The sequence below is a fragment of the Festucalex cinctus genome, chromosome 2 (genome assembly GCF_051991245.1).
Source record: "Festucalex cinctus isolate MCC-2025b chromosome 2, RoL_Fcin_1.0, whole genome shotgun sequence".
Lineage (NCBI taxonomy): Eukaryota > Metazoa > Chordata > Actinopteri > Syngnathiformes > Syngnathidae > Festucalex > Festucalex cinctus.
The window spans coordinates 42558155-42582098 of NC_135412.1; the positions used below are offsets into that span (position 1 = coordinate 42558155).

Sequence of the window (23944 nt, forward strand, 5' to 3'; positions counted from 1 at the left end):
CACTGTCCCGCCAATTCACACCGGATAGCGGTGAATCTGAGTCAGAACCCATCTTGTCTCCTACTTGCTTTGTGGCGTCACTCACCTGGGAGATTGAGTCGGTGGTGAAGAAGGCCCAACAGGGACAACCTGACCAAGATGGGGGGCCCAGTGACCGCATGTTTGTTCCTGCCTCTGTCCGTGCCCAGGTCCTTGAGTGGGGACATTCATCACGCCTAACCTGTCACCCTGGAATCCGCCGGACATTGGCATTCCTCCGACAGCGCTTCTGGTGGCCCTCAATGGATGAAGACACAAGAGCTTTTGTCTCGGCCTGTACGGTGTGTGCTCGGAGTAAGACTTCCTCGAAACCCACTTCCGGTTTACTCCATCCACTCCCCATCCCCAGCCGCCCTTGGTCGCACATCGCGGTAGACTTTGTCACCGGCCTCCCTCCCTCAGAAGGTAATACCGTTATCCTTACCATTGTGGACCGATTTTCCAAAGCTGCTCACTTCCTTGCCCTGCCAAAGCTTCCGTCAGCAAAAGAGACTGCTGTGCTTCTGATAAACAACGTATTTCGTTTGCATGGAATCCCCTCTGATATTGTGTCCGACAGGGGCCCCCAATTTACCTCTCAAGTCTGGAGAGCCTTCTGCACAGGTCTGGGCATCGGTGTGAGCTTATCCTCTGGGTACCATCCACAGACGAATGGGCAAGCAGAACGGGCCAACCAGCAATTGGGGTCTGCCCTTCGTTGTATGACCCAGGCGAACCCGGCTACTTGGAGCGCTCAGCTTGCATGGGTCGAGTATGCGCACAACACTCTGCCTAATTCCTCCCTGGGCATGTCTCCATTTCAGTGCTCCTTGGGCTATCAACCCCCATTGTTTCCCTCTCAGGAGGCGGATTGCGCCGTCCCGTCCATCACGAGCCATCTGCGCAGGTGCGCAAGGTCCTGGAGGTTGGCTCGTGCTGCGCTGCTCCGTGCTACAGCGAGGTCGCAGGTCCAGGCCAATCGCCGTCGCACTCCTGCGCCGGTCTACAGTGTTGGCCAGAAGGTTTGGCTCAGCTCTCGTACCCTTCCACTCAAGGTGGAGTCTAAGAAACTGGCGCCCCGCTTCATTGGCCCCTTTGAGATCGTTGCCTTGGTGAACCCTTGTTCGGTCCGTCTCAACCTACCTGCCTCTCTTCGGGTTCACCCTACCTTCCATGTGTCCCAGGTCAAGCCCGTGTCTTCTTGTCCTCTGTCCCGCCCTATGCCGCCCCCTCCTCCACCCCTGGTGATCGACGGGCATCCCGCTTACTCTGTTCGGAGGCTTCTGGACGTGCGACGTCGGGGACGTGGCCTCCAGTACCTCATGGACTGGGAGGGCTATGGGCCGGAGGAGCGGAGCTGGGTCCCCGCCCGGCAGGTGTTGTGCAAGTCGCTCATCCGCGACTTTCATCGTCGGCATCCTGGTCGCCTGGGTCGGGCGCCAGGGGGCGCCCGTCGGGGGGGGAATGCTGTCAGGTCTCCTGACTCTGCCCCTTGAGCGTGTTAGTGTGGGTGTGTCCCTCAGCAGGATTGGAGCGGCGAGTGGAGCTGGGACCAGGTGCAAGCAATCATCTCCATCAAGTGCTGTGTATTTAAGCTGGTCCCCAACTCCACCTCGTCGCCAGATCAACACACTCCGTCAGAGTTCGTGCTTCTAGCTATCTAGTCATTTGTTGCGTGCCTATTGCATTTGACTTACCTGATCTTTGCTCTCCCCAGTTGTGTACCCTGCCGCTTGCCTGCCTAGACTCCCTCCGCTTCTGGCCTTGCTCGTCAATCAACAACTCGTTCCTTGGACTGCTACCTTCTACAGCGCTTTCTGTTTAATAAACCCTCATCACTCCATCCACCTGTTGTCTCTCTCTGCATTTGGGCCCTCCACCAACCGGACCCTGACAAGCTGCCTCCTTGCCTTCACCGGCCTCCTCACCTCCAGCTGCCTCCTTGCCTTCAACAGCCTCTTTGCCTTCACCGGCACCCTCACCTCCAGCCGCACCGACCTCTTCACCTCCAGCTGCCTACTTGCCCTCACCAGCCTCTTTGCCTTCACCGGCCTCCTCACCTCCAGCTGCCTCCTTGCCTTCAACAGCCTCTTTGCCTTCACCGGCACCCTCACCTCCAGCCGCACCGGCCTCCTCACCTCCAGCTGCCTCCTTGCCTCCATCGACCTCCACATCTCCGGCCTCGCTGGCCTCCTCACCTCCAGCTGCACCAGAGCCCCAAACTGAAAAATGTAAGTAATTTTCATTCTCTGCTTTCTCAATCGGGGAAAAAATACAAGGTGACAAACCTTGTATTTTACTCTCCTGTTGCATTTTAGCTAAATGGATTTTAATGCCATTTTTCCATCTGACTGAAGTGCAAATCATAAAACTTTTAAGATTTGGTGAAATGAAAAATGATCATTTTTATTAAAGGCCTTTTAAGTTCTTAATGAAAGTTTTCAGAATACAGCATGTTATACATACAGTAACAGCTTAACAATACTTTCATGTGATTCAATCTCCTCAGATGTGCAAGAGGCATGGGCAGGGAAAAAAGTATATGTCCTTCTCTCAAAGATTGAAAAGTACAATTTGTACTATTCGGACATAGAAAGGACTAGTCCCAACCAGGAGCTTGAGAGTGAGGTATACTGTCATAATCTGTTGCCTTTCCATCACTTTCCATGCAAAGAATTAAGGGCTACACTTAATTTTTTACGATAAGTTTATTCATATTAATGAAAAGTGCATAAATTGCAATTCAGTGACCTGCATAATGCTTTGGTATCTTATCCTCCTTATAGAATACTGTAACAGTGACTCAGTCAACAGCATATTAAACTGCATGCCTCACACACGATTTTTCTTTTTCATAGGTAATCAATGCTTACCTGACTCTTCTTGTGCGGGAATACAATAAGTGCAATGAAGATGTGGCTGCTGTCATTGATAGCTTCTCGATGACGGCAATCTGGCAAGGAAAGTCGCCAAGACTCAGGACTGTATGTAGTGGACTTTTATGTCACTGGAAGTTTTTTCTGTGATTATGCTGTTGGTTTTCATAACTGTTTTCTACCTTCAGCTCGATGCTATGGCATACTCTGTCATCATTGGAATAGTGAACGACCACCACCACTGGATGTTGACGGTGAGATGTGAAGTGCAGTATAAATATGGTTTCTTTATGAGGTGCATCAATGGTTATGAAGGCCATCTAGCTACTTGTTTTTGTCTTGATCTCCCATTCAAATGCAATTTTTGACATATAAAATATTTACATATGCACACCCAGTTTTTAGTAAAGATGCCTAATTAACTTTTTCTGTGTTAAAAATAAAAAGGTCATGTACCCACATGACAAGAGATGCCTTTTTATTGATCCATTGGGGGAGTCTCACAGCAACATTAAGCGGTGCCAGGAGTCAACAAGGTAATACTTTTTCTAAAAATGATGTCTTCTGATACACAGAACGTACTAACTACAGTGTCAGACAGTAGGCAGGTCTATGATCTGTTGAATGAGAATGCAACAGATATAAATATAGTTTCAAATATTTTCTTCATAGGGCCTTTATGCGCAAAAAAGGCTGCAATGTATCGAGGTGGGCTTATAGCACCCTGCCTCATGCACGCCAACAAGATGGCACCTCATGTGGTGTCCTGGCCTTAAAAGTGAGTACGCAACACACCGCTGAAAGAATTTATACAACCTAAAGGTCATTTACTATTTTTAAATTAAAACCAAAATCTGTTAGACTGTATTCTGACAGGACTATAGCTGTTTGTGACACTCATCATAAAATAACTGTTAATTTGATGTAGTGACAAACGTTTATTTATGTTGTTCTATTTAATGCATGGATATCTGCATCTCACTCATTTATGTATCCATCTTAACACATATACTGTAATAACTATAATTGTCTTCAGTTTGCAGAGAAAATATTAACAAACCAACAAACAGTCAACATGAAGACCACAATCACAGCAGTGAACAGGATGAGGCAAGATATAGCCACCCGCCTCCTTCGAGAATCTGGTGAATGTTCTTCTTACATGATCAATGTTAATTACCTCATGTTTAAACAGTAATAAATCAATCACTATTAGTTTAAATGACCCATAACAGATAATTGTCATGGTTCGGTTCTCAGCCTGTTGTGCTTGTGTATGTGTGTGTGTGTTCCAGTGCCTGCAACGAGGGGGGCGTTCCCCAGCTCCGCACCTGCAGCGCATTGACAATCAAAGCTTTAAAAGGACTCCGAGGAACACAGCACGTCGTCAGATTATTATTTGCTCATCTTCGTGTCCAAGTGTTCTCCGCGTTTCCCTGTTGGTAAAGTTTTTTGAATCTGCCGTCGTCTTTAGTTTACTTGTATTCACGTGTGTATTTCCGCGTCGCCTTTTGTTGTTATACTCGTGTTGATTGATTCCGTGTACATTTCGTGTCGTCCTTGCCGGGTGCAAGTGATTTATATTTTTCTAGTCCTTGCTGTTAGCAAGTGTTTTTTGTTACGTTAGTTCTCCTTGCCGTTTGCAAGCGATTTTGATTATGTTAGTTTTCCTTGCAGTTGCAAGCGCTTTATGTTACATTCGTGTTCCCTGCCTTTTGCGGGAGTTTTGTGTTTCCCAATTCTTCCTTGCCTTTTGCAAGTGTCTTTTGTTACTGCCGTGTCCCTCGCCTGTGTGCAGGGGCACCGCTGAAGATTTCGTTGTCTTGCCTGCGCGCAAGCTGTGCTTTCGGTTTTTCCAAAAGAATAAATCGAGGAAGTTTTCCTCCTCCGAGCCTGCAGTTTTGGGATCTATTCTTTATTGACTCAGCTGAGTCGTTACAATAATAGATTTATCACAGTTGAATATACTGTAAAACATAGCACCAAACTCTTAGTTCACTTCTGAAATAGCCCGACATGTACATTGTTTCAATTCAAAAATTAAAAACAGTGGTGCATATGTGGAATGGGTTCTCAAGTGTTTGGAAGAGGTCCTTGAGGATGGGGAGCGGTCGTTCTTTTTGTCTGTTTTTTTTTTGTTTTTGTTTTTTAATAACTTTATACCAAAAAAAAAGTCTCTATCAGTTTATTGGGAAATAGGTTGATTTTTAAACATCACTTTATTAATTTTAAAAACATTTCTAAAATGTGACTTTTTTTTTCCAGTAATGTCCCAGCTCAAATGATGTTAGTGACAAACTTGATTAAACAGCTAAATACAAGATTGATGATAGAATTAAGATTAAATAATCAGGGCGGCCAGAGAAAATACACAGTACAGAAGGGTTTTTAGATTTTAGCAATTTTTTTCTTTTAATTTGGTAGTGAATAATGAAGACTTATACTCCTTGTCTTAACAGATGATCTTAGCAACCTGTGTCATTATTGTGGGTTGAAGGAGAACGATGACGCTAATGATCTTTGGGTAAGCATGCAAAATGTAAAAGTTCCGAAAGTGATATTATTGTTGAAATTAAATCAACATTAAGTGGAGTTGAAATTTCTTAACGACCCAGCCAACATGTCCAGTTGGGCCCCATGTGGGTTTTCATATGGGCATGGGTTCCATCTTGTTTTGCTCCTGGGTTCCGCCAGGGGCACACCCGTGTACAGCACTTTGTGTACAGCAATGTTTGTTTTAAAATGCCTTATAAATAAAGTTCAGTTGAGTTTATAAATGTACTACTTCTAATCATAGCTGCTGTGATTTTCAAAGTACTATTGTATATGACTATGGCTCCCAAAAGATTATAGATTGTATCTAGATTACTTTTACATTTCACTTTCTGTCTCTTTTAAGATTTGCTGTGACATGTGCAAAAGGTGGTTTCACCATGGGTGTGTCGGGACTCCTGATACCAAGGCAGATTACCAGTGCCCTGCATGCGAATAATTCACCTGAGACTTGGACACTTCATTATTTTCTTTTTTAGCATTTATTTTTTTTGCGTAAACAAATACTTTGTTAACTTTATTTTCGAAATGAACATTAGTAATTGTTTTCAATTGCTTTGTAATCACTTTATTGTACTTTTTTTTTACATTGTTGTTGATTAAAATATTGTGTTTTATTTATGTAATATATATAAAGTATGAGTGCTGTTGCTATTGTTATTATTGGCCCTTTTTAATGAAGTAGCATATTTAGACTTGATTATAAATGGGTAAACTTTGTGTGGAAAGTCATGGACATAAACTCGTATAGAATGAGCTGGGGACAGTGTAGATTAGTAGAAATAGGTAGGGCGAGCAATCCATCTTGCCTGAGATGAGAAAACAAATCCATTTCTGTTTGTCCAATCCTCACATGCTTTTCAGGGGCGGCCCAGGGGACTAGCAAGAGTAAGTGGGGTGAATTTGAAGTCCCCATGAGCATCCTAACCAGATATGCATGGGGATGCAATTCCAGGCAGTGCGTTTTTTCCAGGTTGCCTGATTATGCATCCCCCCCCTAAAACAATTTCTGTTTGTCCAATCCTCACATGCTTTTCAGGGGAGGCCCAGGGAACTAGCAAGAGTAAGTGGGGTGAATTTGAAGTCCCTACGAGCATCCTAACCAGATAAGCATGGGGATGCAATTCCAGGCAGTGCGTTTTTCCCAGGTTGCCTGATTATGCACCCCCCCCCCTAAAACAATTTCTGTTTGTCCAATCCTCGCATGCTTTTCAGGGGCGGCCCAGGGGACTAGCAAGAGTAAGTGGGGTGAATTTGAAGTCCCCATGAGCATCCTAACCAGATATGCATGGGGATGCAATTCCAGGCAGTGCGTTTTTCCCAGGTTGCCTGATTATGCATCCCCCCCCTAAAACAATTTCTGTTTGTCCAATCCTCACATGCTTTTCAGGGGAGGCCCAGGGGACTAGCAAGAGTAAGTGGGGTGAATTTGAAGTCCCCATGAGCATCCTAACCAGATATGCATGGGGATGCAATTCCAGGCAGTGCGTTTTTCCCAGGTTGCCTGATTATGCATCCCCCCCCTAAAACAATTTCTGTTTGTCCAATCCTCACATGCTTTTCAGGGGAGGCCCAGGGGACGAGCAAGAGTAAGTGGGGTGAATTTGAAGTCCCCATGAGCATCCTAGCCAGATATGCATGGGGATGCAATTCCAGGCAATGCGTTTTTCCCAGGTTGCCTGATTATGCATCCCCCCCCTAAATCCATTTCTGTTTGTCCAATCCTCACATGCTTTTCAGGGGAGGCCCAGGGGACTACTAAGAGTAAGTGGGGTGAATTTGAAGTCCCCATGAGCATCCTAACCAAATATGCATGGGGATGCAATTCCAGGCAGTGCGTTTTTCCCAGGTTGCCTGATTATGCATCCCCCCCCTAAAACAATTTCTGTTTGTCCAATCCTCACATGCTTTTCAGGGGAGGCCCAGGGGACGAGCAAGAGTAAGTGGGGTGAATTTGAAGTCCCCATGAGCATCCTAGCCAGATATGCATGGGGATGCAATTCCAGGCAATGCGTTTTTCCCAGGTTGCCTGATTATGCATCCCCCCCCCTAAATCCATTTCTGTTTGTCCAATCCTCACATGCTTTTCAGGGGAGGCCCAGGGGACTAGCAAGAGTAAGTGGGGTGAATTCGAAGTCCCCATGAGCATCCTAACCAGATATGCATGGGGATGCAATTCCAGGCAATGCGTTTTTCCCAGGTTGCCTGATTATGCATCCCCCCCCCTAAATCCATTTCTGTTTGTCCAATCCTCACATGCTTTTCAGGGGAGGCCCAGGGGACTACTAAGAGTAAGTGGGGTGAATTTGAAGTCCCCATGAGCATCCTAACCAAAGATGCATGGGGATGCAATTTCAGGCAAGGTGAATGTTAAATATGCCTGCTGGACTGCATCCCCACATGGTCATATTTTTAAAGCACGAGTATTGACCCAAGCAAGGATAAGGGTGAAGATGGTTGGATGGATGACGTTTTAAACGGTGACATGCACGTCCTTAGAAGATGAGCAGAAAACACTTGTTTCTTGTCTTGTCCCGTTGCAAAGCAATGCACAGTACTTGGGTATAAGCTTTAAACTTGACTTTATTGATCCCTTTGGGATGGCTCCCTTTGGGAAATTTACATGTCCAGCAGCAATGAGAACAGATAATAAAATAAACTAGAGCTGCGAGCAGCTATAAAGGGCCCTCGCAACCCGGGCCACGTTGGGGTATTTGCACGTCGGCGTACTGGCATGTTGGGGTACTGTCAAATAGGAAACCATCTAAATTTTAAACGTTTTTGCCATGCTTTGTGTTTGTAAAGTTTCATGGAAAGGCCAAAAATGATGCACAATTAACAAAATAAAATCAAAATGGATTGGCACATGGCTATATAGAATACTTTTTGAATATATTAGGCATGCCTGCCAATATTCACACATCTAGCTGAATCATATAATCGGAAAGACTTCATAAAAATGTCTAGAGGGCGCTATTGAAGCATTTATTGCAAATTTAATAAGAAATCTCTAAAATATTCATGCTTATGACAAGCCTGATGTGTGTGTAAAGTTTCATGAGTTTTTGCACATGTTTAGACCAAAAAAAAAAAAGCAGCATTTTACTTGGCAAACAATCCATCGCCATGAAACAGCGTGTGACAAAATAAATAACTTTCGATAACTTTGTATCTTAAACATCTTAAGATGAAGCACACCAAGTTTGAAGACAGTCGGATAAATTTTGTAGGAGGAGTTCGTTAAAAATGACCCCTAAAAAAGGCCACAAAAAATGGCTACAAATCCCAACGTAAATCAAAATGGCGGACTTCCTGTTTGGTTTAGCAGATGGTTCCAAGAGACTTTTTTGTACATCGTGGGCTCTTATGTATGCCTCTAAATTATCATAGCGCTAGGTGAAACGTACAACCGGGAATGCTTCGTTAAAGAGGAGTTTTTTACCTCAAAATGTGATGACCGGCCCCTACGGGACTTCCTGTTGGGTTTAGCACATGGCACCAAGAGACTTTTTTTGTACATCGTGGGCTGTTAAATTTGTCTCCAAATTTTCGTAGCTCTAGCTGCTTCGTACAACTGGGAATGCTTCATTAAGAGGGAATTTTTTCCTTTGCAAACTGTGCATGCCACGGCAACAGCATGCGACGAAATAAAAAGCTTTCAATAACTTTTCATCTTCAACATTTTAAGATGAATCACACCAAGTTTGGAGATGATCGGATAAACTCTGTAGGAGGAGTTCGTTAAAATAAGACCCCTATGAAATGGCCCAAAAAATGGCAACACGTTCCAAAGTAAATCAAAATGGCGGACTTCCTGTTCGGTTTAGCATATGGTTTTTGTACCTTGAGGGCTGTTACATATGTCTTCAAATGTTGGTAACTCTAGGTGAAATGTACAGCCGGGAATGCTTCATTAAATAAGAAAAGAAACACAAAATTTGATGCCTCGCCTCTGGCGGACTTCCTGTTAAGTTTAGCATATGGCACCAACAGGCTTTTTTGTAGATCATAGTCTGTTACATATGTGTACCAATTTTCGTGGCTCTCAATTAAACGTACCACCGGCAATGCTTTGTTAAGTAAGAATTTTGAAACTGTAAATTTGATGCCCCGCCACCGTCATATAGTATGTCAAAAACTTTAGATTTTTTACCATGATGTTGTCCCAGGTGTTGAGATGGTACAGCCCAAGTTTGAAGTCAATCGGGTTAACCGTGTAGGAGAAGCGGGCAAAAGTATGACCCATGTAAATGTGCAAAAATGGGCCAAAATTGGACATTCAAATACTCATACCTCACTTCCTGTCTATTTTAGGGTACACATATCAAAGAGGTTTTTGTTCATCTGGATGTGCTACAGGTGCCACACAATTTTCGTAGCCATAGGACAATCGTAGCGGGACAGGGATCCGTTAAACCTATGTAGGTGGCGCTACAGAGCCATTTTTCTGTTATCATGTATGGCGACTTTAAAATATCAAATTTTTCGCCAGGCCCGATCTGCGTGTAAAGTTTGGTGAGTTTTCGTTCATGTTTAGTGCCTCAAAAATGTGGTTGTTTGCGGAAAAGAATAATAACAAAGAAAAAGAAGAAGAAGAAGAAGAAGAAGAAGAACTAGAGCTGCGAGCAGCTATAAAGGGCCCTCGCAACCCGGGCCACGTTGGGGTACTTGCACGTCGGGGTACTGGCACGTTGGGGTACTGTCAAATAGGACAAGGACCATCTAAAATGTTTTTGACAAGCCTTGTGTGTGCAAAGTTTAATCAAAACGCGAAATATGGTGTGCAATTCCCAAAATAAATTCAAAATGGTGGACTTCCTTTTCGGTTTAGCATACGGCTACAGAATACCTTTTGTAGGTCTTAAGCTAATAGGTATGCCTCCCATTTTTCATAAATCTTGGTCAAGTCATCTTTAGTTGTGTATCGCTTGAATCATACAATTGGAAATGCTCCATAAAAATGCATAGAGGGCGCTATTGAGCACAACGTTGGGTTACTTGCACGTCAGGGTACTGGCACGTTGGGGTACTGTTACATGGAACAAGGACCATTTAAAATGTTAGTTTTTTCCATGCCTTGTCTGTGCAAAGTTTAATGAAAAAGGCCAAAAATGATGTATAATTCCCAAAATAAAATCAAAATAGCGGACTTCCTCTTTGGTTTGGCAAATGGCTACATAATACTTTTTTGTAGGTCTAGCATAATCATACAATCGGAAATGCTTCATAAAAATGTCTAGAGGGCGCTATTTATTGCAAATTGCACAATAAATCTCTAAAAATTCATGTTCATGACAAGTCTGATGTGTTTGCAAAGTTTCATGAGTTTTCATGTGTATAAAAAAAAAAAAAAAGCAGCATTTAACAACTGTTACATGGAACAAGGACCATTTAAAATGTTAGTTTTTTCCATGCCTTGTCTGTGCAAAGTTTAATGAAAAAGGCCAAAAATGATGTATAATTCCCAAAATAAAATCAAAATAGCGGACTTCCTCTTTGGTTTGGCAAATGGCTACATAATACTTTTTTGTAGGTCTAGCATAATCATACAATCGGAAATGCTTCATAAAAATGTCTAGAGGGCGCTATTTATTGCAAATTGCACAATAAATCTCTGAAAATTCATGTTCATGACAAGTCTGATGTGTTTGCAAAGTTTCATGAGTTTTCATGTGTATATAAAAAAAAAAGCAGCACTTGACAAACAATGCATTGCTATGGCAACAGCGTGTTACAAAATAAAAAACTTTCGATTACTTTGCATCTTAAACATCTTAAGATGAAACACACCAAGTTTGAAGACAGTCGGATAAATTTTGTAGGAGGGGTTCGTTAAAATATGACCCCTGAAAAAGGCCACAAAAAATGGCAACAAATCCCATCATAAATCAAAATGGCAGACTTCCTGTTTGGTTTAGCACATGGGTCCAAGAGACTTTTTTGTACATCATGGGCTCTTATGTATGCCTGCAAATTATCATAGCGCTAGGTGAAACGTACAACCGGGAATGCTTCGTTAAAGAGGAGTTTTTTAGCTCAAAATGTGATGCCCGGCCCCTGGGGGACTTCCTGTTAGGTTAAGCACATGGCACCAAGAGACTTTTTTGTACATCCTGGACTGTTACATATGTCTACAATTTTTCGTCGCTCTAGCTGCTTCGTACAACTGGGAATGCTTCATTAATAAAAAAAAATTTCCTTTGCAAAAAGTGCATGCCACGACAACAGCGTGTGACGAAATAAAAAGCTTTCAATAACTTTTCATTTTCAACATCTTAAGATGAATCACACCAAGTTTGAAGATGATCGGATAAACTCTGTAGGAGGAGTTTGTTAAAATATGACCCCTATGAAATGGCCCAAAAAAATGGCAACACATTCCAAAGTAAATCAAAATGGCGGACATCCTGTTAGGTTTAGCATATGGTTCAAAAAGAGTTTTTTGTACCTCGAGGGCTGTTATATACCTCTACAAATTTTGGTAACTCTAGGTGAAACGTACAGCCGGGTATGCTTTGTTAAAGAGGAGTTTTTTAGCTCAAAATGTGATGCCCGGCCCCTGGGGGACTTCCTGTTGGGTTTAGCACAGGGCACCAAGAGACTTTTTTGTACATCTTGGGCTGTTACATATGTCTACAAATTTTCGTAGTTCTCGCTGCTTCGTACAAATGGGAATGCTTCTTTAAGGATTTTTTTTTTTCTTTGCAAACAGTGCATGCCATGACAACAGTGTGCGACGAAATACAAAGCTTTCAATAACTTTTCATCTTCAACATCTTAAGATGAATCACACCAAGTTTGAAGATGATCAGATAAACACTGTAGGAGGAGTTCGTTAAAATAAGACCCCAATGAAATGGCCAAAAATATGGCAACACGTTCCAAAATAAATCAAAATGGTGGACTTCCTGTCAGGTTTAGCATATGCTTCAAAAAGACTTTTTTGTAGGTCATAGCCTGTTACATATGTGTACCAATTTTCGTAGCTCTAGATTAAACGTACAACCGGCAATGCTTCGTGAAGTAAGAATTTTTAAACTCTAAATTTGATGCGTCGCCGCCATCATATAGTATATCAAAAACTTTAGATTTTTTACATTGATGTTGTCCCAGGTGTTGAGATGGTCCATCCCAAGTTTGAAGTCAATCGGGTTAACCGTGTAGGAGAAGCGGGCAAAAGTATGACCCCTGTAAATGTGCAAAACTGGGCCAAAATTGGACATTCAGATGATCATACCTCACTTTCTGTCTATTTTAGGGTACACACATCAAAGAGGTTTTTGTTCATCTGGATGTGCTACGGGTGCCACACAATTTTCGTCGCCATAGGACAATCGTAGCGGGACAGGGATCCGTTTAACCTATGTAGGTGGCGCTATGGAGCCATTTTTCTGTTATCATGTATGGTGACTTTAAAATATCAAATTTTTCGGCAGGCCTGATGTGCGTGTAAAGTTTGGTGAGTTTTCGTTCACGTTTAGCGTCTCAAAAATGCGATTGTTTGCGGAGAATAATAATAATCAGAACTAGAGCTGCGAGCAGCTATAAAGGGCCCTCGCAACCCGGGCCACGTTGGGGTATTTGCACGTCGGGGTACTGGCATGTTGGGGTACTGTCAAATAGGAAACCATCTAAATTGTAAACGTTTTTGCCATGCTTTGTGTTTGTAAAGTTTCATGGAAAGGCCAAAAATGATGCACAATTAACAAAATAAAATCAAAATGGATTGGCACATGGCTATATAGAATACTTTTTGAATATATTAGGCATGCCTGCCAATATTCACACATCTAGCTGAATCATATAATCGGAAAGACTTCATAAAAATGTCTAGAGGGCGCTATTGAAGCATTTATTGCAAATTTAATAAGAAATCTCTAAAACATTCATGCTTATGACAAGCCTGATGTGTGTGTAAAGTTTCATGAGTTTTTGCACGTTTAGACAAAAAAAAAAAAAAGCAGCATTTTACTTGGCAAACAATGCATCGCCATGAAACGGCGTGCGACAAAATAAAAAACTTTCGATAACTTTGTATCTTAAACATCTTAAGATGAAGCACACCAAGTTTGAAGACAGTCGGATAAATTTTGTAGGAGGAGTTCGTTAAAATATGACCCCTAAAAAAGGCCACAAAAAATGGCTACAAATCCCAACGTAAATCAAAATGGCGGACTTCCTGTTTGGTTTAGCAGATGGTTCCAAGAGACTTTTTTTGTACATCGTGGGCTCTTATGTATGCCTCTAAATTATCATAGCGCTAGGTGAAACGTACAACCGGGAATGCTTCGTTAAAGAGGAGTTTTTTACCTCAAAATGTGATGACCGGCCCCTACGGGACTTCCTGTTGGGTTTAGCACATGGCACCAAGAGACTTTTTTGTACATCGTGGGCTGTTAAATTTGTCTCCAAATTTTCGTAGCTCTAGCTGCTTCGTACAACTGGGAATGCTTCATTAAGAGGGAATTTTTTCCTTTGCAAACTGTGCATGCCACGGCAACAGCGTGCGACGAAATAAAAAGCTTTCAATAACTTTTCATCTTCAACATTTTAAGATGAATCACACCAAGTTTGGAGATGATCGGATAAACTCTGTAGGAGGAGTTCGTTAAAATAAGACCCCTATGAAATGGCCCAAAAAATGGCAACACGTTCCAAAGTAAATCAAAATGGCGGACTTCCTGTTCGGTTTAGCATATGGTTCAAAAAGAGTTTTTTGTACCTTGAGGGCTGTTACATATGTCTTCAAATGTTGGTAACTCTAGGTGAAATGTACAGCCGGGAATGCTTCATTAAATAAGAATTTTGAAACACAAAATTTGATGCCTCGCCTCTGGCGGACTTCCTGTTAGGTTTAGCATATGGCACCAACAGGCTTTTTTGTAGATCATAGTCTGTTACATATGTGTACCAATTTTCGTGGCTCTCAATTAAACGTACCACCGGCAATGCTTTGTTAAGTAAGAATTTTGAAACTGTAAATTTGATGCCCCGCCACCGTCATATAGTATGTCAAAAACTTTAGATTTTTTACCATGATGTTGTCCCAGGTGTTGAGATGGTACAGCCCAAGTTTGAAGTCAATCGGGTTAACCGTGTAGGAGAAGCGGGCAAAAGTATGACCCCTGTAAATGTGCAAAAATGGGCCAAAATTGGACATTCAAATACTCATACCTCATTTCCTGTCTATTTTAGGGTACACATATCAAAGAGTTTTTTGTTCATCTGGATGTGCTACAGGTGCCACACAATTTTCGTAGCCATAGGACAATCGTAGCGGGACAGGGATCCGTTAAACCTATGTAGGTGGCGCTACAGAGCCATTTTTCTGTTATCATGTATGGCGACTTTAAAATATCAAATTTTTCGCCAGGCCCGATCTGCGTGTAAAGTTTGGTGAGTTTTCGTTCATGTTTAGTGCCTCAAAAATGTGGTTGTTTGCGGAAAAGAATAATAACAAAGAAAAAGAAGAAGAAGAATAACTAGAGCTGCGAGCAGCTATAAAGGGCCCTCGCAACCCGGGCCACGTTGGGGTACTTGCACGTCGGGGTCCTGGCACGTTGGGGTACTGTCAAATAGGACAAGGACCATCTAAAATATTTTTGACAAGCCTTGTGTGTGCAAAGTTTAATCAAAACGCAAAATATGGTGCGCAATTCCCAAAATAAATTCAAAATGGCGGACTTCCTTTTAGGTTTAGCATACGGCTACAGAATACTTTTTGTAGGTCTTAAGCTAATAGGTATGCCTCCCAGTTTTCACAAATCTAGGTCAAGTCATCTTTAGTTGTGTATCGCTTGAATCATACAATTGGAAATGCTCCATAAAAATGCATAGAGGGCGCTATTGAGCACAACGTTGGGTTACTTGCACGTCAGGGTACTGGCACGTTGGGGTACTGTTACATGGAACAAGGACCATTTAAAATGTTAGTTTTTTCCATGCCTTGTCTGTGCAAAGTTTAATGAAAAAGGCCAAAAATTATGTATAATTCCCAAAATAAAATCAAAATAGCGGACTTCCTCTTTGGTTTGGCAAATGGCTACATAATACTTTTTTGTAGGTCTAGCATAATCATCCAATCGGACATGCTTCATAAAAATGTCTAGAGGGCGCTATTTATTGCAAATTGCACAATAAATCTCTGAAAATTCATGTTCATGACAAGTCTGATGTGTTTGCAAAGTTTCATGAGTTTTCATGTGTATAAAAAAAAAAAAAAGCAGCACTTGACAACTGTTACATGGAACAAGGACCATTTAAAATGTTAGTTTTTTCCATGCCTTGTCTGTGCAAAGTTTAATGAAAGAGGCCAAAAATGATGTATAATTCCCAAAATAAAATCAAAATAGCGGACTTCCTCTTTGGTTTGGCAAATGGCTACATAATACTTTTTTGTAGGTCTAGCATAATCATACAATCGGAAATGCTTCATAAAAATGTCTAGATGGCGCTATTTATTGCAAATTGCACAATAAATCTCTGAAAATTCATGTTCATGACAAGTCTGATGTGTTTGCAAAGTTTCATGAGTTTTCATGTGTATATAAAAAAAAAAAGCAGCACTCGACAAACAATGCATTGCTATGGCAACAGCGTGTTACAAAATAAAAAACTTTCGATTACTTTGCATCTTAAACATCTTAAGATGAAACACACCAAGTTTGAAGACAGTCGGATAAATTTTGTAGGAGGGGTTCGTTAAAATATGACCCCTGAAAAAGGCCACAAAAAATGGCAACAAATCCCATCATAAATCAAAATGGCAGACTTCCTGTTTGGTTTAGCACATGGTTCCAAGAGACTTTTTTGTACATCATGGGCTCTTTTGTATGCCTGCAAATTATCATAGCGCTAGGTGAAACGTACAACCGGGAATGCTTCGTTAAAGAGGAGTTTTTTAGCTCAAAATGTGATGCCCGGCCCCTCGGGGACTTCCTGTTGGGTTTAGCACATGGCACCAAGAGACTTTTTTGTACATCCTGGGCTGTTACATATGTCTACAATTTTTCGTCGCTCTAGCTGCTTCGTACAACTGGGAATGCTTCATTAAGAAGGAATTTTTTCCTTTGCAAAAAGTGCATGCCACGACAACAGCGTGTGACGAAATAAAAAACTTTCAATAACTTTTCATTTTCAACATCTTAAGATGAATCACACCAAGTTTGAAGATGATCGGATAAACTCTGTAGGAGGAGTTTGTTAAAATATGACCCCTATGAAATGGCCAAAAAAAATGGCAACACATTCCAAAGTAAATCAAAATGGCGGACGTCCTGTTAGGTTTAGCATATGGTTCAAAAAGAGTTTTTTGTACCTCGAGGGCTGTTATATACCTCTACAAATGTTGGTAACTCTATGTGAAACGTACAGCCGGGTATGCTTTGTTAAAGAGGAGTTTTTTAGCTCAAAATGTGCTGCCCGGCCCCTGGGGGACTTCCTGTTGGGTTTAGCACAGGGCACCAAGAGACTTTTTTGTACATCTTGGGCTGTTACATATGTCTACAAATTTTCGTAGCTCTAGCTGCTTCGTACAAATGGGAATGCTTCTTTAAGGATATTTTTTTTCCTTTAAAAACAGTGCATGCCATGACAACAGCGTGCGACGAAATACAAAGCTTTCAATAACTTTTCATCTTCAACATCTTAGGATGAATCACACCAAGTTTGAAGATGATCGGATAAACACTGTAGGAGGAGTTCGTTAAAATAAGACCCCAATGAAATGGCCAAAAAAATGGCAACACGTTCCAAAATAAATCAAAATGGTGGACTTCCTGTTAGGTTTAGCATATGGTTCAAAAAGAGTTTTTTGTAGGTCATAGCCTGTTACATATGTGTACCAATTTTCGTAGCTCTAGATTAAACGTACAACCGGCAATGCTTCGTGACGTAAGAATTTTTAAACTCTAAATTTGATGCGCCGCCGTCGTCATATAGTATATCAAAAACTTTTCATTTTTCACAATGATGTTGTCCCAGGTGTTGAGATGGTACATCCCAAGTTTTTAGTCAATCGGGTTAACCGTGTAGGAGAAGCGGGCAAAAGTATGACCCCTGTAAATGTGCAAAAATTGGCAAAAATTGGACATTTAAATACTCATACCTCACTTTCTGTCTATTTTAGGGTACACACTTCAAAGAGGTTTTTGTTCATTGGGATGTGCTACAGGTGCCACACAATTTTCATAGCCGTCGGACAATCGTAGCGGGACAGGGATCCGTTTAACCTATGTAGGGGGCGCTAAGGAGCCATTTTTCTGTTATCATGTATGGCGACTTTAAAATATCAAATTTTTCGCCAGGCCTGATGTGCGTGTAAAGTTTGGTGAGTTTTCGGTCACGTTTAGTGTCTCAAAAATGTGATCGTTTGCGGAGAATAATAATAATAATAATAATAATAATAATAATAATAATAAGAATTCCTACAAAAACAATAGGGCCTCGCAGCGGCACCGCCGCCGCCGCTGCTCGGGCCCTAATAAGAATTCCTTCAGGAACAATAGGGACCTCGCAGCGGTCGCTGCTCGGGCCCTAACTAGAGCTGCGAGCAGCTATAAAGGGCCCTCGCAACCTGGGTCACGTTGGGGTACTTGCACGTCGGGGTACTGGCACGTTGGGGTACTGTCAAATCGGACAAGGACCATCTAAAATGTTTTTGACAAGCTTTGTGAGTGCAAAAGGCCAAAGATGGTGTGCAATTCCCAAAATAAATTCAAAATGGCGGACTTCCTTTTAGGTTTAGCATACGGCTACAGAATACTTTTTGTAGGTCTTAAGCTAATAGGTATGCCTCCCAGTTTTCACAAATCTAGGTCAAGTCATCTTTAGTTGTGTATCGCTTGAATCATACAATTGGAAATGCTCCATAAAATTGCATAGAGGGCGCTATTGAGCACAACGTTGGGTTACTTGCACGTCAGGGTACTGGCACGTTGGGGTACTGTTACATGGAACAAGGACCATTTAAAATGTTAGTTTTTTCCATGCCTTGTTTGTGCAAAGTTTAATGAAAGAGGCCAAAAATTATGTATAATTCCCAAAATAAAATCAAAATAGCGGACTTCCTCTTTGGTTTGGCAAATGGCTACATAATACTTTTTTGTAGGTATTAGGCTGATAGGGGTCTGTCCTAATTTTCACAAATCTAGCAGAATCATACAATCGGAAATACTTCATAAAAATGTCTAGAGGGCGCTATTTATTGCAAATTGCACAATAAATCTCTAAAAATTCATGTTCATGACAAGTCTGATGTGTTTGCAAAGTTTCATGAGTTTTCACACATGTATAGATAAAAAAACAAAGCAGCACTTTACTTGGCAAACAATGCATCGCTATAGCAGCAGCGTGCGACAAAATAAAAAACTTTCGATAACTTTGCATCTTAAACATCTTAAGATGAAACACACCAAGTTTGAAGACGGTCGGATGAACTTTGTACGAGGAGTTCGTTAAAATATGACCCCTGAAAAAGGCCACAAAAAATGGCAACAAATCCCATCGTAAATCAAAATGGCGGACTTACTGTTTGGTTTAGCACATGGTTCCAAGAGACTTTTTTTGTACATCGTGGGCTCTTATGTATGCCTGCAAATTATCATCGCGCTAGGTGAAACGTACAACCGGGAATGCTTCGTTAAAGAGGAGTTTTCTAGCTCAAAATGTGATGCCCGGCCCCTGGGGGACTTCCTGTTGGGTTTAGCACATGGCACCAAGAGACTTTTTTGTACATTGTGGGCTGTTACATATGTCTACAAATTTTTGTAGCTCTAGCTACTTCGTACAACTGGGAATGCTTCATTAAGAAGGATTTTTTTCCTTTGCAAAAAGTGCATGCCACGACAACAGCGTGCGACGAAATAAAGAGCTTTCAATAACTTTTCATCCTCAACATCTTAAGATGAGTCACACCAAGTTTGAAGATGATCGGATAAACTCTGTAGGAGGAGTTCGTTAAAATAAGACCCCTACGAAATGGCCCAAAAAATGGCAACACATTCCAAAGTAAATCAAAATGGCGGACGTCCTGTTAGGTTTAGCATATGGTTCAAAAAGAGTTTTTTGTACCTCGAGGGCTGTTATATACCTCTACAAATTTTGGTAACTCTAGGTGAAACGTACAGCCGGGTATGCTTTGTTAAAGAGGAGTTTTTTAGCTCAAAATGTGATGCCCGGCCCCTGGGGGACTTCCTGTTGGGCTTAGCACAGGGCACCAAGAGACTTTTTTTGTACATCTTGGGCTGTTACATATGTCTACAAATTTTCGTAGCTCTTCCTGCTTCGTACAAATGGGAATGCTTCTTTAAGGATATTTTTTTTCCTTTGCAAACAGTGCATGCCATGACAACAGCGTGCGACGAAATACAAAGCTTTCAATAACTTTTCATCTTCAACATCTTAAGATGAATCACACCAAGTTTGAAGATGATCGGATAAACACTGTAGGAGGAGTTCGTTAAAATAAGACCCCAATGAAATGGCCAAAAAAATGGCAACACGTTCCAAAATAAATCAAAATGGCGGACTTCCTGTGAAGTTTAGCATATGGTTCAAAAAGAGTTTTTTGTAGGTCATAGCCTGTTACATATGTGTACCAATTTTCGTAGCTCTAGATTAAACGTACAACCGGCAATGCTTCGTGAAGTAAGAATTTTTAAACTCTAAATTTGATGCTTCGCCGCCGTCATATAGTATATCAAAAACTTTAGATTTTTTACAATGATGTTGTCCCAGGTGTTGAGATGGTCCATCCCAAGTTTGAAGTCAATCGGGTTAACCGTGTAGGAGAAGCGGGCAAAAGTATGACCCCTGTAAATGTGCAAAACTGGGCCAAAATTGGACATTCAGATGATCATACCTCACTTTCTGTCTATTTTAGGGTACACACATCAAAGAGGTTTTTGTTCATCTGGATGTGCTACGGGTGCCACACAATTTTCGTCGCCATAGGACAATCGTAGCGGGACAGGGATCCGTTTAACCTATGTAGGTGGCGCTATGGAGCCATTTTTCTGTTATCATGTATGGCGACTTTAAAATATCAAATTTTTCGCCAGGCCTGATGTGCGTGTAAAGTTTGGTGAGTTTTCGTTCACGTTTAGCGTCTCAAAAATGCGATTGTTTGCGGAAAAGAATAATAACAAAGAAAAAGAAGAAGAAGAATAATAATAAGAATTCCTTCAGGAACAATAGGGACCTCGCAGGAAAAGAATAATAACAAAGAAAAAGAAGAAGAAGAATAATAATAAGAATTCCTTCAGGAACAATAGGGACCTCGCAGCGGTCGCTGCTCGGGCCCTAACTAGAGCTGCGAGCAGCTATAAAGGGCCCTCGCAACCCGGGCCACGTTGGGGTATTTGCACGTCGGGGTACTGGCATGTTGGGGTACTGTCAAATAGGAAACCATCTAAATTGTAAACGTTTTTGCCATGCTTTGTGTTTGTAAAGTTTCATGGAAAGGCCAAAAATGATGCACAATTAACAAAATAAAATCAAAATGGATTGGCACATGGCTATATAGAATACTTTTTGAATATATTAGGCATGCCTGCCAATATTCACACATCTAGCTGAATCATATAATCGGAAAGACTTCATAAAAATGTCTAGAGGGCGCTATTGAAGCATTTATTGCAAATTTAATAAGAAATCTCTAAAATATTCATGCTTATGACAAGCCTGATGTGTGTGTAAAGTTTCATGAGTTTTTGCACGTTTAGACAAAAAAAAAAAGCAGCATTTTACTTGGCAAACAATGCATCGCCATGAAACGGCGTGCGCCAAAATAAATAACTTTCGATAACTTTGTATCTTAAACATCTTAAGATGAAGCACACCAAGTTTGAAGACAGTCGGATAAATTTTGTAGGAGGAGTTCGTTAAAATATGACCCCTAAAAAAGGCCACAAAAAATGGCTACAAATCCCAACGTAAATCAAAATGGCGGACTTCCTGTTTGGTTTAGCAGATGGTTCCAAGAGACTTTTTTTGTACATCGTGGGCTCTTATGTATGCCTCTAAATTATCATAGCGCTAGGTGAAACGTACAACCGGGAATGCTTCGTTAAAGAGGAGTTTTTTACCTCAAAATGTGATGACCGGCCCCTACGGGACTTCCTGTTGGGTTTAGCACATGGCACCAAGAGACTTTTTTGTACATCGTGGGCTGTTAAATTTGTCTCCAAATTTTCGTAGCTCTAGCTGCTTCGTACAACTGGGAATGCTTCATTAAGAGGGAATTTTTTCCTTTGCAAACTGTGCATGCCACGGCAACAGCGTGCGACGAAATAAAAAGCTTTCAATAACTTTTCATCTTCAACATTTTAAGATGAATCACACCAAGTTTGGAGATGATCGGATAAACTCTGTAGGAGGAGTTCGTTAAAATAAGACCCCTATGAAATGGCCCAAAAAATGGCAACACGTTCCAAAGTAAATCAAAATGGCGGACTTCCTGTTCGGTTTAGCATATGGTTCAAAAAGAGTTTTTTGTACCTTGAGGGCTGTTACATATGTCTTCAAATGTTGGTAACTCTAGGTGAAATGTACAGCCGGGAATGCTTCATTAAATAAGAATTTTGAAACACAAAATTTGATGCCTCGCCTCTGGCGGACTTCCTGTTAGGTTTAGCATATGGCACCAACAGGCTTTTTTGTAGATCATAGTCTGTTACATATGTGTACCAATTTTCGTGGCTCTCAATTAAACGTACCACCGGCAATGCTTTGTTAAGTAAGAATTTTGAAACTGTAAATTTGATGCCCCGCCACCGTCATATAGTATGTCAAAAACTTTAGATTTTTTACCATGATGTTGTCCCAGGTGTTGAGATGGTACAGCCCAAGTTTGAAGTCAATCGGGTTAACCGTGTAGGAGAAGCGGGCAAAAGTATGACCCCTGTAAATGTGCAAAAATGGGCCAAAATTGGACATTCAAATACTCATACCTCATTTCCTGTCTATTTTAGGGTACACATATCAAAGAGTTTTTTGTTCATCTGGATGTGCTACAGGTGCCACACAATTTTCATAGCCATAGGACAATCGTAGCGGGACAGGGATCCGTTAAACCTATGTAGGTGGCGCTACAGAGCCATTTTTCTGTTATCATGTATGGCGACTTTAAAATATCAAATTTTTCGCCAGGCCCGATCTGCGTGTAAAGTTTGGTGAGTTTTCGTTCATGTTTAGTGCCTCAAAAATGTGGTTGTTTGCGGAAAAGAATAATAACAAAGAAAAAGAAGAATAATAATAACTAGAGCTGCGAGCAGCTATAAAGGGCCCTCGCAACCTGGGCCACGTTGGGGTACTTGCACGTCGGGGTACTGGCACATTGGGGTACTGTCAAATCGGACAAGGACCATCTAAAATGTTTTTGACAAGCTTTGTGAGTGCAAAAGGCCAAAGATGGTGTGCAATTCCCAAAATAAATTCAAAATGGCGGACTTCCTTTTAGGTTTAGCATACGGCTACAGAATACTTTTTGTAGGTCTTAAGCTAATAGGTATGCCTCCCAGTTTTCACAAATCTAGGTCAAGTCATCTTTAGTTGTGTATCGCTTGAATCATACAATTGGAAATGCTCCATAAAAATGCATAGAGGGCGCTATTGAGCACAACGTTGGGTTACTTGCACGTCAGGGTACTGGCACGTTGGGGTACTGTTACATGGAACAAGGACCATTTAAAATGTTAGTTTTTTCCATGCCTTGTTTGTGCAAAGTTTAATGAAAGAGGCCAAAAATTATGTATAATTCCCAAAATAAAATCAAAATAGCGGACTTCCTCTTTGGTTTGGCAAATGGCTACATAATACTTTTTTGTAGGTATTCTGCTGATAGGGGTCTGTCCTAATTTTCACAAATCTAGCAGAATCATACAATCGGAAATACTTCATAAAAATGTCTAGAGGGCGCTATTTATTGCAAATTGCACAATAAATCTCTAAAAATTCATGTTCATGACAAGTCTGATGTGTTTGCAAAGTTTCATGAGTTTTCACACATGTATAGATAAAAAAACAAAGCAGCACTTTACTTGGCAAACAATGCATCGCTATAGCAGCAGCGTGCGACAAAATAAAACTTGCGATAACTTTGCATCTTAAACATCTTACGATGAAAGACACCAAGTTTGAAGACGGTCGGATGAACTTTGTACGAGGAGTTCGTTAAAATATGACCCCTGAAAAAGGCCACAAAAAATGGCAACAAATCCCATCGTGAATCAAAATGGCGGACTTCCTGTTTGGTTTAGCACATGGTTCCAAGAGACTTTTTTGTACATCGTGGGCTCTTATGTATGCCTGCAAATTATCATAGCGCTAGGTGAAACGTACTACCGGGAATGCTTCGTTAAAGAGGAGTTTTCTAGCTCAAAATGTGATGCCCGGCCCCTGGGGGACTTCCTGTTGGGTTTAGCACATGGCACCAAGAGACTTTTTTGTACATTGTGGGCTGTTACATATGTCTACAAATTTTTGTAGCTCGAGCTGCT

The 23944-nt window shown here is 41.4% G+C and overlaps 1 protein-coding gene and 1 long non-coding RNA gene across 2 annotated transcripts in view; one reads left to right on the forward strand and one right to left on the reverse strand.

Annotated features, from left to right (window-relative positions):
* The first annotated feature begins 1357 nt into the window (after positions 1-1357).
* On the forward strand, positions 1358-1861 carry LOC144013194 (uncharacterized). The gene is made up of 2 exons (XR_013282168.1): positions 1358-1660; positions 1736-1861. It is a non-coding gene; the product is annotated as an uncharacterized LOC144013194 (long non-coding RNA).
* Positions 1862-2034: 173 nt separating this feature from the next.
* LOC144013225 (uncharacterized) overlaps positions 2035-23944 on the reverse strand; it is a 41928-nt gene continuing 20018 nt past the window's right edge. Inside the window, exons 6-7 of the mRNA XM_077511821.1 lie at positions 2892-2971; positions 2035-2274 (exon numbers count right to left, since the gene is read on the reverse strand). Of these exons, the coding sequence (XP_077367947.1) occupies positions 2035-2274; positions 2892-2971 (320 nt within the window). The remainder of the gene's footprint in view (positions 2275-2891; positions 2972-23944) is intronic.